The sequence below is a fragment of the Callionymus lyra genome, chromosome 19 (genome assembly GCF_982586985.1).
Source record: "Callionymus lyra chromosome 19, fCalLyr1.hap1.1, whole genome shotgun sequence".
Taxonomy (NCBI): Eukaryota; Metazoa; Chordata; class Actinopteri; order Syngnathiformes; family Callionymidae; genus Callionymus; species Callionymus lyra.
In genome coordinates this window covers 1,742,101-1,759,277 of record NC_141836.1, presented here as the reverse complement: position 1 = coordinate 1,759,277, position 17,177 = coordinate 1,742,101, and the positions used below count along the sequence as shown (strand labels likewise).

The 17,177-nt window shown below is 44.0% G+C and overlaps 1 protein-coding gene across 7 annotated transcripts in view; it reads right to left on the bottom strand.

Annotated features, from left to right (window-relative positions):
- The window catches only part of casz1 (castor zinc finger 1), a 160,889-nt gene that overhangs the window by 27,862 nt on the left and 115,850 nt on the right, over nt 1-17,177 (bottom strand). For all 7 annotated transcript variants that reach the window (XM_087782334.1, XM_087782335.1, XM_087782333.1 and 4 more), the window contains one exon: nt 1,607-2,158. In XM_087782334.1, the coding sequence (XP_087638460.1) occupies nt 1,607-2,114 (508 nt within the window). In that variant the 5' untranslated portion in view covers nt 2,115-2,158. The remainder of the gene's footprint in view (nt 1-1,606; nt 2,159-17,177) is intronic.

The following is a 17,177-nucleotide window of genomic DNA, read 5'->3' as shown; positions in this document are numbered from 1 at the left end:
ATCTCAGGCCTGGAGGCAGATCGTGTGAGCGAGAATATGGAAGATCGTCCCACGTAATCACCACCACAAATGTATTGTTGGGATTATCCCCGTCAGTGGTGGATGAATAACGGGCTTTTCTGAAGAAGCATTTGAGAATAAGAGGGTTTTAAAAAGTAGTCATTAGCACATGAATGCTGTATCTTCGAATCAAGTGTTAGCGTTAACCACAGACGCAGGTCTCAGTGGCTTCAACGCTCGACACGACTTGAGGTTTGTCGACACACAACGCTCCGTGTATTCCCATCTTTGTCTGGCTCGGCTTCAGAACTGTGTGGATGTCGTTTAATTAAGCGGCCGTGAAAAGAGGGAGCTTTGAACGACTAAATGAACAACGAGGATCCGCGAACTTGTGTTTCGCAGCCACCGGCTCACGGGGCTATAATTCAAAACATCTAAACGATCTCGCAGAAGTATCTGCTCGCAGACGAGAACCCGCCTCCGTGTGAGGAGTTAAATGTTCTGAAGGTCGCACTTTCTCGCATTGATCTTGCGATGTTTGTTAATTACATTGTCACTGATGTTGTGCGAGATAATTAAGCCACTATGTTTATATGCATAATTGCGTGCACTCGGCATCAGCCTTTGAACGACAGCAGAGAGAGCAGGAAAAAAGAGGAGTTTTAATTGTGCGATGGTTTGGATGAAGCTGCCCTACTTACAATCAACGAGAACACAGAATATTCAGGACGTGGAGTCAGGTGAGCGCCGGAGGACGACATGTTGACTAACAAACGACTGATGAAACCACTCGTTGACGAGAAACCAAACTTCCTGTCAGGCCGCAGATGCAGTTTAGAAGAACACGTTGAGGAAAAGCTTCGATCTCAGACGTGAATCATTTCAACGACCTCTGTGGTTTCATCTCTTCAGCGGCTTCACTTTCAACCGTTTCATTCACATGATTGTTGAGGATCGTCGTCTCACGACCGAACACACGGAGCTCCAGCTTCAACATGTGTAACGACTCAACTTATAATCTAATAATCAACGTGTTTTCAAAACCACTGCAGTAAAACTGAAGTTTCACTTCACAAAACTTTGTTTGTCGAGAAGATTTAACGACAAAAAAACATCTTGTGTGAATATTTCAAACAATGTGTTTTTAGTTAATTTTCCTAAAACCTAGTGGTCGTGATGGACGTCCTTCTGAAGGTCCGTCCCTCTGGAAGCTACAACCGGTGTCGATGATAAGAGGAAGAGTGAGAAGAATCAAAGATGGTTGCTGTAATCCCGGGTGTAACTCGAAGCTAAGCCAGCGCGAGGCCATGTGCTTCAGTCCCGCAGCTGCTACATCGACCTCCCGTCTGTGAGCTCACTCTCTGTGGCCCCGCGACCACTTCCTGTTGCCCCCTCTGCCCCGCCGCATGTCTTTGTGGGTAATAATGTCACCGGCTATTCATAATGTAACTCTAGAGCGTCTCCTTCCAGTAACGAGGACTCACGTGGCGAAGCCAGTCGCGTCAGGGCTTTTATTTTGAAGGACGCTCGGAAGCTAACGGTTTAGGTTCAAGGGTCTCAGAACAATGGCCTTGAAAAGCTCGTGTTAAAAAGGTCTCAGTCGTACCTGGAGATGCGAACGGTGGTTGGCGACTCTGGCTTTCGCTCGACGGCATGAAGGCCTCGGGCTTGGTTTGTCCGTCCACGGCGGGTTTGTCGTCATGGTAACTGCCGTTGTTGGAGCCCGTCAGCGGCTCCGCCTCCTCGCCGCGGTCCTCGTCGTCGCTGCACCCTTTGGGCTGGACCATGAAGACGCCCTCGGGAGGTTCGTCGTCGTCATGGCGCCCTTTGACCTCCGCCTCCTGCTCGTCGCCGCCGTCCGAGGTCAGCGGCTCGTCGCCGTACTCGCCGTTGACCCACTTCTCGATGGCCTCGCGCCGCTTCTGGTCCTCCTCCACGCTCAGGCTCTCGGGCAGGTTGGCGTCGGTGTCGTCGTAGTGGGAGCTGCCGCGCTCGCTGGTCTCCGCCACGCTCTGGTCCTCTGCGTTGGGGGGGCTGCCGTCGTAGACCACCTGCCGGCTGAGCTTGGCACAGATAGCGTTGAGTTTTAGGCCACCTTTTCTTTTGGCGGCCATCTTGGGTTTTCCTGAGATCGTTTCAGTGCATAAACTCCTTTCAGCTGCAAACAAAAGAAGAGGAACGTTAAAGTGTTTCCGTACGACTCGTCAAAGTCAACGACCTCCTGTTTAATGTCACGGCGGCGACAATGCCGACCGCAGCTATTAATACATCCAACAATAACAGACGTAAAGGACGCAGAAGAGATCCAGTTCAGATCCAAGATCTGACGCTGGCTCAGGGTCCAGAAGAGAAGTGGGAACAAAAAGATCTGGCAGATGAGACCACAGACAGAAAGGTACCGGACCCCCTGTGGCGCTACAAGTAGGAAATAAACGGCTACATAATCCGTCACATGCCGGAGCCGCAGACACGCTGTGAAACGTTATCTCCGCTCTCACCTCGAGAGGTCCTGCCACTGAGGGGGGGGCTCAGCACTGACGCTGTCAGGACACACACTGTTTTCTGGGATCATAACTGAAGCTTCTTCAGCGGCAGGACAACATCAAACATGGACAGAACCAGCCAGTGTCGCTGCCCCGGAGCGGCCTCTCCGAACAATAGGTGGCGTCTGCTCCGGGGCAGGGACGGGTGGCATTATTCAGACCCAAGTGGGGCTATCTTTGTAACATGTGCTGTGATGAGGCCGGAACAGCTGCCTGTGGCATTCCACATCCAGAGCTGCCTTTTTAGGGCAGAAACTCTGTTACCTTTCACTTCATTCCCGGAGCCACCAAAGTTCACGTCTGACAGCGTCCGGAGCGACTCAGAATCAAAGCCAGATCATTATCCCGGCTGTAAATACTTTCACAAGTCAGGGGGGAGTTTGTAATATTTGAGGGAAATAAAGATCAGAGGAAAAACAGCTAAATCAACCCCAGAGAAGGATATTCAAAGAGCTGCTTAGAAAGAAAAACTACTTGTATTTAGATTCATACTTTGATATCACCTGATCATCTCTGTCACACGTGTTTGAATAAGGATTATAATTATAAATAATCTGTAATTACAACGTAAAAAAACATTAAAAACAAATAAAACTATAGTTAAATCATTGACTTTGACTAAAATAAACGAGACTTTTAACTCGACTTAGAATTCACAAGTCATGACATCTATGTTCAATGACGTTCAACAACTTTAGTACAGAAAAGAAAAAAAGTGTGTAAACACAATGTTTTGAATCTTTACAACAGTGGAATCATTTGAAAACTCTTTCAAAGTTTTTATGCAGAAAGTTGTTAAAATTAACTTAAAAAAAAGACTTTTGCCAAACATGAACCTGTCTTTTTCCTACAGTTTATAAAATGTAGAGTGTGATTAAATATTTAATATTTAGTTATACTTGTTTCTTTCCTACCAAAATGATTTATAGCTCATTTTATATCCACTTAAACATTTTATTATCTCACTTTGTTCTGTTTCCTCCGTATACTTCTTCTTCTTATTATTATCATTATCATTTGATGGTTTTTCTTCGTGTGATTCTTGAGTCAGGATCAAAAGTGTGCGACACAAAAGTTGTTGGACTGCGTCTGAACGAGAGTGTGTTCATGAAGAAAGTGCGAAGACTCAATTCTCCGAGCACAACAAGGCTCTTCATTTGTCGCGGCCATAAAGCCAAGAAGTGCAATCAGCGCCAGGCATTATGTAAATCACGTCGCCGACATAAAACCCCGTTTTCATTTTCTTTGGCTATGAAAAGCATTAGAGGATATACCGTTTAAGGGAGTTTACGAATCACAATGAAGCGCTCGCCACACATGCTTTCTCAGTTACTGTATTTACATCGCACACTTCCTCCCGCGAACAATGACTTGTGCACACATCGTGTCGGGGGGGCGACGCTCTCGCAGCAAGGTGCTGGTGGATCGAGCGTCCAGACAATCGCGGGCTGAGGTGAAGGGGTCACTTCGGAAGACACAAACCAGGGTGGGGGGGAAAAATCAGCTGCTGAAACTATTAAGAGGTGGAAGACATAAATCAGAGTTTTTAGGAAGTTGAGTCTCGCTGGGAAGATTGAGGTCATTTGGGTGTAGCAGTGGACGAGCTTCACTATTTCATGCTTTAACTACCGATTTCCTTTGCATCGCGGTCTCAAGCTCAGTGTAGGAAGTGACCTCCGACACACACTTGTTTCTTTCCACTGACGACTATTTGTGTGAGATTGGAGTTAACAATGAGGAGTAGATGAGAATCTGTTCTCAGCAAAGGTCGCCTGACGTCGTCGTGTCTGTTTCAACGGCTGAAGTTCACAGTTTCCTGCTCAGCACTTCTTCATGTGTCGTCATCAAGTGTTAAGCAAAACACTTTTGTGTGTTTTCTCTTCAAGGTAATTTCTCAGTGATGGCAGCGTCGTCCCCGAGGAGCCGTCGCTACGCTCGGCTGCTCCGTGGAAGCTGTCGGAACTATTATTTATCTTTCTGTCCACAGCAGCTTTTTCCCGGCTCTTGTTTACAATAGACGTCGCTATGGCAACGCTAAGCTGTTTACCTCAAGTCATTTGTGTGCATGATAGCGTTCGATGATAGAAAATCTAAAGGGATCTCCATGAAAGAAGTGTGTGTCCCCCGGGACCCCCGGCACCTCCCCGAGCGTCCAGCCAGCATTAATGAATATCAGAGGAAACAACGCTGTCATCTTCACGCGCTAATTGTCAGACTCTTGGAAAAAAAGAAGAAAAAAAAGAACGGAAGCATCTGAAGTCAAATGTTTGCAGAGTCTGATGTTAACCATGACACTTGTTTTCACCGACGGAGCCACTTGTCTGTATAAGGCCAGAGCCTGAGCGAAAAGAAGAAACGTTGAAAGGTCAGGATCTGCTTCGTCGTCTCAAGAACGTCTCAAAGTTTCTTCTGTTTCTTCTCACTCGCAGTTTTTTCCACGTGTTTTTCCGAATGATATCCAATCAAGTGGTTCAGACGTTAACACCTGATCCAGTGAACGTGCGTCGACTACGATCCACGATGAACTCAAACTCACACCTGATTACTAAAGTTCCTGCTTGATTCGCGGCGTGAACATGGCGCCCCCCCGCCGAGGGTCTGCGCGAGACGCTACCTGTCGAACCCGAGGCTCGTCTCCTCGCGTAATCAAACGCAGCCTTGGGTCGGTTGAGGTTCCCGCTGAGATCTGATGAAGTTCCCCCGAAAACCTCCTGCATGAACTTAATGAAGACAAACAAAGTGGGAGACGACGGATCATTTGATCAACGACGAAGGAATCTAATCAAACATCCACGAGAACAAGAACTTTTGACTCGTGTTCGTTCGACTCACTAAACATCCAAACATGTGACCCTCGTGTTGTCTTTGGGTCGAGCTGATTTGTGTTCGGGTCACTTTGACCCTGAGATAACTGAGTGTTAAATAATGCCATTTATTTTAGACAATAACGAATGTTGCAGGACTTTAACCATTTTTAAATCAACAACTCAAATCTAAATACTCACTTTATTTTGCTTCTCTTGTGAATCACAAACATATATTTTGTAATTCAGTAAAACGATGTTAAAAACGTAACAAAATTGTATTTACTTTGACTTTTTTCCTTAAATTGAATTATTAAAAAGCAACCAAATGTATCCTTGTTCCTACAGAATCACACGATGTCGTTTCCTTGAATTTCCATCATCATTTTCACACAAACATGTTGAATTCTTGAGCGACATCTCGACGCCAACATTTGATCAAACCGTGGAGATAATTGCTTCGATACTTCATGTTCCGAGTGTGCAGTGAAGTGGCCGTTCTAATAACATCAACACTCTCCAGAGCTCCGTCCTAATGCAGAGAGTAAGAAAACATATTGATAACTCCGAGATTAATCAACAAGGCTTCTCCGGCGCAGCTCAGTGGAGCTTTGTGCGGAGGCTCAGGGGGCGATGTAAGCCGCTGTGTGTGAACCCGTGTTTTAGGGAAACCACTGAGCCGCACACACCGACCGAGACACGGGCCGAGGATGTTTTTCAATCCTCGCTCGTCCTCGCGGCGCCGAGGCCGCGGCGGAGAAGTCGAGCGTAAAAGCCACTGATGGACAACCACGACACCCGGACCCCGGCATGCGGCCCCTCGCTCGTCCTCCTCGCCGGAGAATAACAATAAGCAGGTCGTCGACCTCGCCACGGATTCCGCCACAGTTTCCTAACAGTCGGCGCAGAGAAATTTCCATTTTTCCGCATGCATATTTAATTGAGTTTTGTCCCAGTGGTGCGGAAATGATTTGTTTTTTGCTCTCTGTTCACTTGACTCCTCTTCGGAGTCGCTAACCCTGATTAAGACGTTCCCGTTAATTTCCCAGCGCACACCTTTTTTTTGTGCATTAATGGTTCTGATCGTCTAATTAAAACTTCTCAGCTCGGCTGCTGATCACCGCTCGTTGTGCCTCTGACCTGAAGTTTTAATTGCCGCATCAGAAGCGATAATAATAATTTTGAGGTTCTGATGATTAAAAACAATGCCATTGCCAACGAGATGATAGATGGCAGGGGGAGGGGGGGGGGGGGGCTTCAGAAGTTTGTGTGGAAACAAACAGTCGCGGCGGCGAGAACTAGAATCCAAGTGTTTCTTCATACTTTGTAAACTTGTGTTTGTGTTTAATAAACTCAAATTCTGCTTTAAAATGTGTAGCTGCAGCGCTAATGCTAACATAGCCTCAGAAGCTAAAATGCTACCATTGAAAATTTGACTTGAAACAAATCCTGGATGAAACTAAATGAAGATATTTTCAGTTAAAACTAAAAAAAGAAAAATAAGTTGTTTTAAGTGAATCTGGTGAATAAACACCAACAATCTGTAGCATAAACCAAATAACGTCATAAACCAAACAATGTCATCGACTGAACTTCCTCTCAGTGACGCTGAATGTTTGTCGTTCGCGCCGCAGAAAAAGGAGAAGCTGTCGATCACGTGAGCCGTCGTTAAAAACACCAAAGTGTGGAGATAAAAGTGATAAAGAACATTTAGAGAAGTGTCTTCGATGGAGGAAACCAAACGTTTGTGGGTCACAGAAGATCGTAAGGATCGATGCAGTGACTGTTTCTCCTCCACAGATCTATTGTATTATTAATCCTGCCTGTTGTCTTGTTTTCTATCAATAAAGCACTTTGCTTTTAGTCGCCAAAGTGACCTTCGTGTGAGCGGCGTCTGCGCCGAGGTGCCGACCTTGAAGGAGCTGGACTCGTCCACGGGCTGTTATCTCACGCCAGCCTCAGCCAGCCTCAGCCTCACTGCTGTCACTTCGCCGCAAACAAGACGCCGCCGGACAAAAGCACACAAACACAAAACATTTAAAAAAGGCTCCGGCTCCGGACAATGGCTGAAGAAAACAATGTATGTTTCAAGTGCAGGCGGAAGAGGAAAGAACTCGAGGGCAGGAAAGTGGAGAATCTGAGGACAAATACGCCCTGAGGCCTCATCACAAACACAGTAATTACGGTATTTTCCAGCGCGAGGCCGAGCGCCAGGATGGTCTGAGGGACGAGAGGAATGATGTGACATGAGTGACGTGACGACTTCTGACAGCCGCCGACCAAAACAGCCGACTTTCATTCAGTTTGCTGCTGTGGGTAATTCACGCGACACATGGCTCGCTTGTTAATATTGAACGTCAAATCTGGACGCACATCTGGCGCCGCAGGAGCGAGTCGTGGAAGTGTCACCGAAGTGTCACCGAAGTGTCACCGAAGTGTCACCGAAGTGTCACCGAAGTGTCTCTTCAAACCTCAAACGAGAAACTTCTCCTGGAATTTTGAGTTCACTTGAAGGAACATCAGGAAATAAAGCCGTAGATACAAACTAGTCACTGACCCCGAGAACAACCACACAGTCTTCAATCATTTATTTGATTGACATGGTTTCATGATACAGTGTCATCATTTCAAGAGCTCAGTAGGTGGCGCTCTCACTGAAAAACATAGAGGCTTCTCTTCAGGGGCAGAGAGTCTCTTCAGAGAACTGTTTCATGAAACCTAATCAACTGTATCATGACACTTCTTCAACTGTATCATGAAACTTCATCAACTGTTTAATGAAACCTTATCAACTGTATCATGAAACCTCATCAACTGTTTCATGAAACCTCATCAACTGTTTCATGAAACTACATCAATTGTTTCATGAAACCTCATCAACTGTATCATGAAATCTTATCAACTGTATCATGAAACTTCATCAACTGTATCATGAAACTTCATCAACTGTATCATGAAACGACATCAACTGTTTCATGAAACCTCATTAACTGTATCATGAAACCTCATCAACTGTTTCATGAAACCTCATCAACTGTTTCATGAAACCTCATCAACTGTTTCATGAAACCTCATCAACTGTATCATGAAACTACATCAATTGTTACATGAAACCTCATCGACTGTTTCATGAAACTACATCAATTGTTTCATGAAACCTCATCAACTGTTTCATGAAACCTCATCAACTGTATCATGAAACTACATCAATTGTTTCATGAAACCTCATCAACTGTTTCATGAAATCTTATCAACTGTATCATGAAACGACATCAACTGTTTCATGAAACTTCATCAACTGTGTCATTAAAACCTCATCTACTGTTTCATGAAACCTCATTGATCCATCACTAACTAAGTTACTAGTTGAGTGAGAATGAGTGACACTAGTAAGAATGTCAGATCAACAGAGAACCATGTGACGACTGCTGTGTAAACGAGTCGCCCCCTCCTCACCCCCCCTCACCCCCCCTCACCTCCACAGCTAAGCACTGTGGGTCGAGCAGCGAGGGCTCAGCGAGCACCTCTCGAGGGCCCTTCAGCTAATATCTGTACAGATTAACTGCTTCAGTTGTATTTTGGTCACAGATCTCTCAGCGCCTTTTGTTGGGGGGTGACGGCGAGCGGGGGGGGGGGGGGGGGGTCGTACATGTGCACTCTTGAGGTCAGGTGACCCTCGCAGTGAGTGACGCTCATGTCATAATCTTGGAGGCCATATTTAATTTAGCTGAATCTCCACCGCTGAGTAAGTCGCCCCCCCCCTCACCACAGGACACACACATGCACACACACACGCGCGCACACACACACACACACACACACACACACTGTCAATCCTCCCGGGTAAACTCAGCACATGCCGCTCCATTAGTTATCAATTAAGTCTGGAACTCTCCACCTGGCGCAGATGAAGCCGAACGTGGCGGCGCCGGAACCTTCTGTCCCGACAGCGTGGATGTGACCCTTGACCTCGCGGTGAGGCCCGATGATGTCAATCAACGACGAGCACGAGACCCTCGACGTGAGGCTGGAGAAGCCGTTCGGAGCTTCATGTCGTCGCTCCATGAGGAGGAAACGAGTCGCGGCTCGACGACCGTCTTGGATTTGAATTCAAAGAAGAATCTGATGCTTCAAACTACTTCATATTATTTGATGCAGATCAATATGTTTCAATCGAGTCTTCATGTCAATAATGCAGTATTTTTTACCTTCATGTCTATCAAATACTGTGTTTTAATTTTTAAAACATATTTGATCCAATGTATTTATTTATCAAAAGGTTTTTCTTTTACTTCAATCAATTCTTCTATAAATGTATTGTCAAGTCATTGTACTATGAATGTGTGTATTTACAGAATGTACACAATTTTAAATGTTGTATTATTATTTTATGGTTTTTTTATTTTAAAAGCCCTGAAAGTGAAGATGAAACAGTTTTTTACATCTTTTTTTATTTAAATTTGCCTTTATTTTGAATTGATGTCTTTATTTATGCTGATGAAAAATGAAATAAAGCGAATAGAAAGCATCAGTCAGCGCTGACCTCTCCACCTTCAACTCTTCTTTCCTCCTTGAACACCAACAAGGTGACGACACTGAACCACGAGAACATCCATGTCGAGGCAGGAAGCCTTCAGTGACGCATCGATCTCTGGCTGCCATTAAAACATTTGCTCTGCATCACAGACTCGCTGATCGGCAGCTTGAGCTGAAGATGAGTGAAGAGAAAAACAGGTGGAAATATAAAAGTTTGAAACAAGATCAAGACCCACACAAGTGTGTGTGTGTGTGTGTGTGTGTGTGTGTGTGTGTGTGTGTGTGTGTGTGTGTGTGTGTGTGTGTGTGTGTGTGTGTGTGTGTGTGTGTGTGTGCATGAGTAAGTGTGTGTGTGTGTGTGTGTGTGTGAGTGTGTGTGCATGAGTAAGTGTGTGTGTGTGTGTGAGTGTGTGTGTGCATGTGTGTGAGTGTGTGTGTGCATGTGTGTGAGTGTGTGTGCATGAGTAAGTGTGTGTGTGTGAGTAAGTGTGTGTGTGTGTGTGTGAGTGTGTGTGCATGAGTAAGTGTGTGTGTGTGTGTGAGTGAGTGTGTGTGCATGAGTAAGTGTGTGTGTGTGTGTGCATGAGTAAGTGTGTGTGTGTGAGTAAGTGTGTGTGTGTGTGTGTGTGTGAGTGTGTGTGTGTGAGTGTGTGTGTGTGTGTGTGTGCATGAGTAAGTGTGTGTGTGTGTGTGTGTGTGTGAGTGTGTGTGCATGAGTAAGTGTGTGTGTGTGTGTGAGTGTGTGTGTGCATGTGTGTGAGTGTGTGTGTGCATGTGTGTGAGTGTGTGTGCATGAGTAAGTGTGTGTGTGTGAGTAAGTGTGTGTGTGTGTGTGTGAGTGTGTGTGCATGAGTAAGTGTGTGTGTGTGTGTGAGTGAGTGTGTGTGCATGAGTAAGTGTGTGTGTGTGTGTGCATGAGTAAGTGTGTGTGTGTGAGTAAGTGTGTGTGTGTGTGTGTGTGTGAGTGTGTGTGTGTGAGTGTGCGGTCGGGCTGCAGACAGCAGGACACAATGCTCCGTCTGCTCTCCTCTGTCACACACACTCACATTCACACGCTCACGTTCACACACACACACACACACACACACACACACACACACACACACACACACACACACGCTCACATTCACACGCTCACGTTCACACACTCACACACACACACACACATACACACGCACGCACACACACGCACACACACACACACACGCTCACGTTCACACACTCGCGAGGCTGTGATGTTCGGTTCGGAAGCGTCACTGGAAAACTTCAAAGCCGAGTGGAGGTGGAACTAATCGCGACACTTTTCACCTAAAACAAGAAGCATCTTGTTTTGTCAAAGTTCAGCAGAGACGAGGGGGGCGAGGAGGGGCAGGCAGGGGGCGCCGTGACTTATTTTGAAGTGGTGATAAAACAAGGAAATATGAAATGATGAGACAAGCCGAGTCGTTTTACAGGAAAAAGGCAGCGTGGTCTATTTCAGGCTGAGCTACCAAAGCAAGAGCTGCTCAGGCGACGCAAACAAATACATTTGCTTTTGATAAAACCACAGAAGCTACTTTTGCATTCTACCCCAAACCTGCGTTTGTTATCCACACGACATTTGACTCGTCGCACAAACAACTTAAAATAACGGCGGCTGGTGAGCGCTGGAAGTGACAGGTGAGTCTCTGAAGTGTACATCCAGCTGCCCCTCTTACGGCGCCATTAATATTCCTCTTATTATTATTTTAAAGTGAAAACGGATACTGTGTTGAAGTGCAAATCTGATGAATTACGGGAGCAGATTGCTGCGATTAATTATTAAAATCTATTTTATAAATATTCAGGTCTGTCATGCATCTAATAATGAACGCTTTAGAGGAGGTTACTTCCCGTGTGCATCCTAATGTGTCAGAAATATCACTTTTAATCACGTTTGTGTCACGTTTGCAGCCTGGCACCAGAAACTCAGCTGGTCTACGGGAGTGTTCATCATGCTCTAGAAGTTCCATCCAGGTTCCTCTGGCGGCGCAGGAGCCGAACACCTCTGCCTGGTAATTTGAGGGGAGAATAATGCATCGCAGCTCTACCTTCTGGACACACCTAGTCCCAGCGCTGCGGCTGCCATATGCTGCGTCCATGCATATTCATAGCTGTGAGTCGTGTGCAGCCGGGCTGACACCGGCGTCGCGCAGATGAAGAGGTAAAATGAAGGAATCTGTGGAGCAGGAAAACTTCTCTGGAAGTTGGAGAACCCGGCGGCGGCGTCGGCTGGAGCGAAGGCACGACGCCGCAGAACTCTCCGAGACAACAGAACCTGCAGATTACGACTGTCGGAGCTGCAGCGATACCCGGTCATTATGGAGCCGGGCCCTCCTTGATCCGACGACGGCTCTCCTCCGAGGAGGCACTAATTATTAGAGTCTGTTCTCTTCAACTTGAATCTCTGCTGCTGGATCAGCCGAATTCAAGGGTTTGGTCCAGAAAATCGACGTCGATCTGACCCAGGAAACACTGCTTCAGTGAAGGCTCACGATCTGAAGCCAGAACCAGCAACAGGCTTTTTTCTTAGGACCAGGAACACCAGGAACACCCAATGATCCTGGGAGACTCTGTGAGGGGTGTCCAGGGTGTAGAACAGAACATAGAGACGACCCTGACGACACCAGTGCAAACACGCAGGTTGTTCTGGCAGGTTTGTCTTCTGTGGACAATTTAGACTCAAGTCGGGAGAACTTTGGCCTCAAACGTGGCTGATGGAGGAGGTCCGAGGGGGAGAAACCCGTCGGCCGCTCCTTATGGAAGCACAGGAGTGTGAAGGCAACAACATGAAACCTCTGAGTCAAGACCATCTAGTGAAGTTTGTTTGCTTCGTTCTCCACGGGTCTGAAGACCACTCGAGGTTTTCATGTGACAACCATAGTAGCCCCAGAACCATGTTGGTGCCACTGAAGATGAACCTGTGCCGACGACATCTGGAAGTGTTGATCTCTTGAAAGTGGAGGAGCTGAAGAAGTACTTCGAGGTCTCCAGGTTCATGTAAACAAGGTCTACGGTGGTCCCGGGGGTGCAGGAGTCGGCAGGAGCTCCTCGCTGGTACCTATTGTTGGTTAACCAGGCGGGGATCAGAGCGCTGCTCCCTCTTAAGTGGCACTTTTAATTACCAACAAGCGTTTACTCTTCGGCTTTCTTCTGCCGCTCCCGCCGGAGCGCCGCCGTTATCAAAGGTGATCGTTCGCTCCGCCGCATCTTCTCACACGCCTTCCTCGCCGTCCCTCGCCGAGGCCCGGGACAGGTTTGACGGCGAGATCAAAAAGGACGGAAGGACGGCGAGGAAAGCAGCGGGAGAGAAGATCCAGGTCCTCCTCCCCCATCGCTCAGGGCCAGATCCTCGGGGCCAGGTTTACACACACAAACACAACAAAACGACGGCTGCCGCCACGAGGCGTCAAAATGGGCGATTTCGACTTCAGAGGGTCTTCAGAAGCCTGAGGAGTTGTCAGTGTCAGGCCGGTGGGACTGAGTGGCAAGAACAGAAGGTTCCAGCAGGCTGTTAACAACCAGGATGGGATCCACGCCAGGAACGCCGGCTCCTCCCAGAGACTGCCAGCAGCAGAGCGGGCTTCCTTACTGTACCGAGTCAAACACTGTTGTCGTCACCATCATAGCTTTGTGTTCTTTTATCTTAGGAACACAACTCGTGTCTGATTGTGTTCAAGTTACACATGTTTGTAACAATGAGGAGCTCAAGTCAGAGCCACAAATAAACGTGTATTAATATAAAGTCGCCTCATGAATCCACAGATAGTTGAGAGAAAGTCAAAGGTTGACACGCGGTGACATCAGAGGACGGCGAGGAAGCAGAAGTTGAAACCAGCCACACTGGAAACATCTCTGTGGTTTGATGTAACTCAGGGCAGCGTTGGCAGCCGTGTCACGCCTCGGGCGACTGCGTGCCCAGGTAGAGCGTCGATTTTACGAGCTTTTCATCCACAAATCCAGCAGCGGCTCCGGAGACCTGAGTGTGTCGGGACACGACACTCTCCCCCGGTGTTGTTCGCGCTCATTCTTGCAGCATTAGACTCACTAAACAGCCTCCAGCACATTAAGCTGGCTCGTCTTCAAATGCACATTTCTGCTAAAACCCACTCCACGAGTGGGCCGGGCGGGGGGCCGGGACGGGAGTCGGGGGAGATTTTGTCATGTTTAAATGGGAGGAAAAGAGACAGGAGAGAGTGAAAGACAAACAAGTGTTGGCTCAGAGTTAGCAGTGAGTTGTGCTGAGTTATGGCGAGCAGCGGGTGAGGGACGGCGTATTTATGAGCGGCTGAGTGAGTGTTAAATCCCTAGTAAGAAATAAAGATGTCCCTGAGTGAACGGGGGAAACATTTCACTCAGTCTAAGAGGTGCCTTGACAAAAAAATAAAAAAAGGAAGTCACTGCTCTTCGGAGGAAGAAACACGGAGCGAATGTGGTTTTTATGGCTCGACGACACGAACAAAGTCAACAAGATTCACGACAAGAACAAACAGAAGCTCGTGTTTGTAAAGAAAATATAGTTTTGTTCATTAAAGAAGAATCTTTTGTTAAACAATGAATCATTTATATCTCGAGAGAACAAGTCTTTTCTTAAACACTTTGCTCAAAGTTTTCTGACCTTTTCTAAAACGTGTTTTTTCTCTGTTTACTCGCCATCGTTCCTCCTAAACCTTTGGCCTCGTGACTCTCGAGTCCAAGTGGGAAAAACAAAGAAGGGCATGAGGCCAGCGGGGAAGAGGGAAAGAAAGGCTCACATTGCAGCTCGGACCTCTCGGACCCCCGCAGTAGCAATAACAATTATGACTTAAAAAGGCTATATTTTTGCATTAACTTAAAAGGCTCTATCTTTGTGTTCCCTGCAGCCTGTGCGGCCTCACTTACCCTAAGTATCTTCATAAATCAGCAGTTACTGTTAACATGTTCTCCAGCAGTCACTCATCAATCACAGGTCAGAGTGAAAACAGAGGAAATGTCTTCTTAGTGAAACGTCTCTGGTGAGGAGGTGCGCACACACACACACACACACACACACACACACACACACACACGCACACACACACACACACACACACACACACACGCACACACACACACGCGACAGTTAAATAACAAACACACGCGCCGCACGCAGCAACCAAAGCAGTCCTGGGAGACGTGGGAGTGGTTGCCAGATCGCCACGGTAACAAAAGCCAAATTTGATTCTGACTTCACCTTCACTCAGGAAGAAACTTCCATTTGTTCTGGAAACAAATCAACAGCAGAGATGACGGTGTGTGTGTGTGTGTGTGTGTGTGTGTGTGTGTGTGTGTGTGTGTGTGTGTGTGTGTGTGTGTGTGTGTGTGTGTGTGTGTGTGTGTGTGTCTCTCACACCATCAAGACTATTATCTGAGAGAAACTGCACTTTTTTAAACTGTTGACTCTCACTGAGGAAAATCCCTGAGACGACAAGCTTGTGCAGATCAACACAAATCAATAAGAGAGTAAACAACTGGTGACAAAGGAGCAACACAAGAGATAAAATACAACGTTTGTTAAGTAAAGTTTGAATAAACTAACCGACACTTTCTGGTTCCTTTTATCAACTTGTATAGTTATGACTTCAAACTGTCATTTTATAATGTTAGGTATTTATATTTATTTATAATGTTAGGTATTTATATTTATTTATAATGTTAGATATTATATCTATTTATTTATATTGTTAGATATTTTATCTGTTTATTTATAATGTTAGATATTTTATCTGTTTATTTATAATGTTAGATATTATATTTATTTATTTATAATGTTAGATATTTTATCTGTTTATTTATAATGTTAGATATTATATCTATTTATTTATAATGTTAGGTATTATATTTATTTATTTATAATATTAGATATTATATTTATTTATTTATAATGTTAGATATTTTATCTGTTTATTTATAATGTTAGATATTTTATCTATTTATTTATAATGTTAGATATTATATTTATTTATTTATAATGTTAGGTATTATATTTATTTATTTATAATATTAGATATTATATTTATTTATTTATAATGTTAGATATTTTATCTATTTATTTATAATGTTAGATATTATATTTATTTATTTATAATGTTAGGTATTATATTTATTTATTTATAATATTAGATATTATATTTATTTATTTATAATGTTAGGTATTATATTTATTTATTTATAATATTAGATATTATATTTATTTATTTATAATGGTAGATATTTTATCTGTTTATTTATAATGTTAGATATTATATCTATTTATTTATAATGTTAGATAATATATCTATTTATTTATAATATTAGATATTATATCTATTTATTTATAATGTTAGATAATATATCTATTTATTTATAATATTAGATATTATATCTATTTATTTATAATGTTAGATAATATATCTATTTATTTATAATATTAGATATTATATCTATTTATTTATAATGTTAGATAATATATCTATTTATTTATAATATTAGATGTTATATTTATTTATTTATAATGTTAGATATTCACTTTAAAATGTATCTTGTATTTAATTATAAACATATCTAAGCCCTACAATTATTATTATTAGTAATACAATAATAAGAAATATAAACAGTTTGTTCTTACTTTTATAATAAATGTATTATAATATAAATATGAAGGCAGCATCTAAAATGACTCCCTGTTACTGATATTATACAGTTTTTAAAAGTTTTAGTTTGAACTCAAAGTATAAAAGAAATGAAAGTGTTAACATTTGAGCAACTTTAAAAATAAGTTAAGTTAAGTGTTGAAGATGTTTGAATGTTTCTGATAAAGACGATCGATTCAACAGTAGTTACTGTAAAGAAATGACAACTTTACTGCAATCAATCATGTAGATTCCCCACATTACTGATAAGTTAAAGTGTCTGATCGACGCACACCTTGATGAGTTACAGCGCCACCTGGAGGTGCAGTACCAGGCATCGTTACTAACGTAAACTAAATTAAACAATCATTTCGAAACAACAAATGAAAAGAAATGTAACTGATGTCAAAAGTTCAAACTTCATTCAAATGATTTATTTAAGTGTAACTTTTTCAAATGAATGAAAAGTGTGTAAAAGCAACACAAAGTTGTGTCACGTATTGAATCTAAAAGTGTAAAAGTGTTGAAGTGAAACCAAAGAGAAACTTTCTGTCAAACTTTGCTTCACGAGAATAAAGTCGCACAACAAAACATTGAAACAATTCTTAGCGTAAAAACAACTGTTAGCACCTGCTAACATCCCTCAC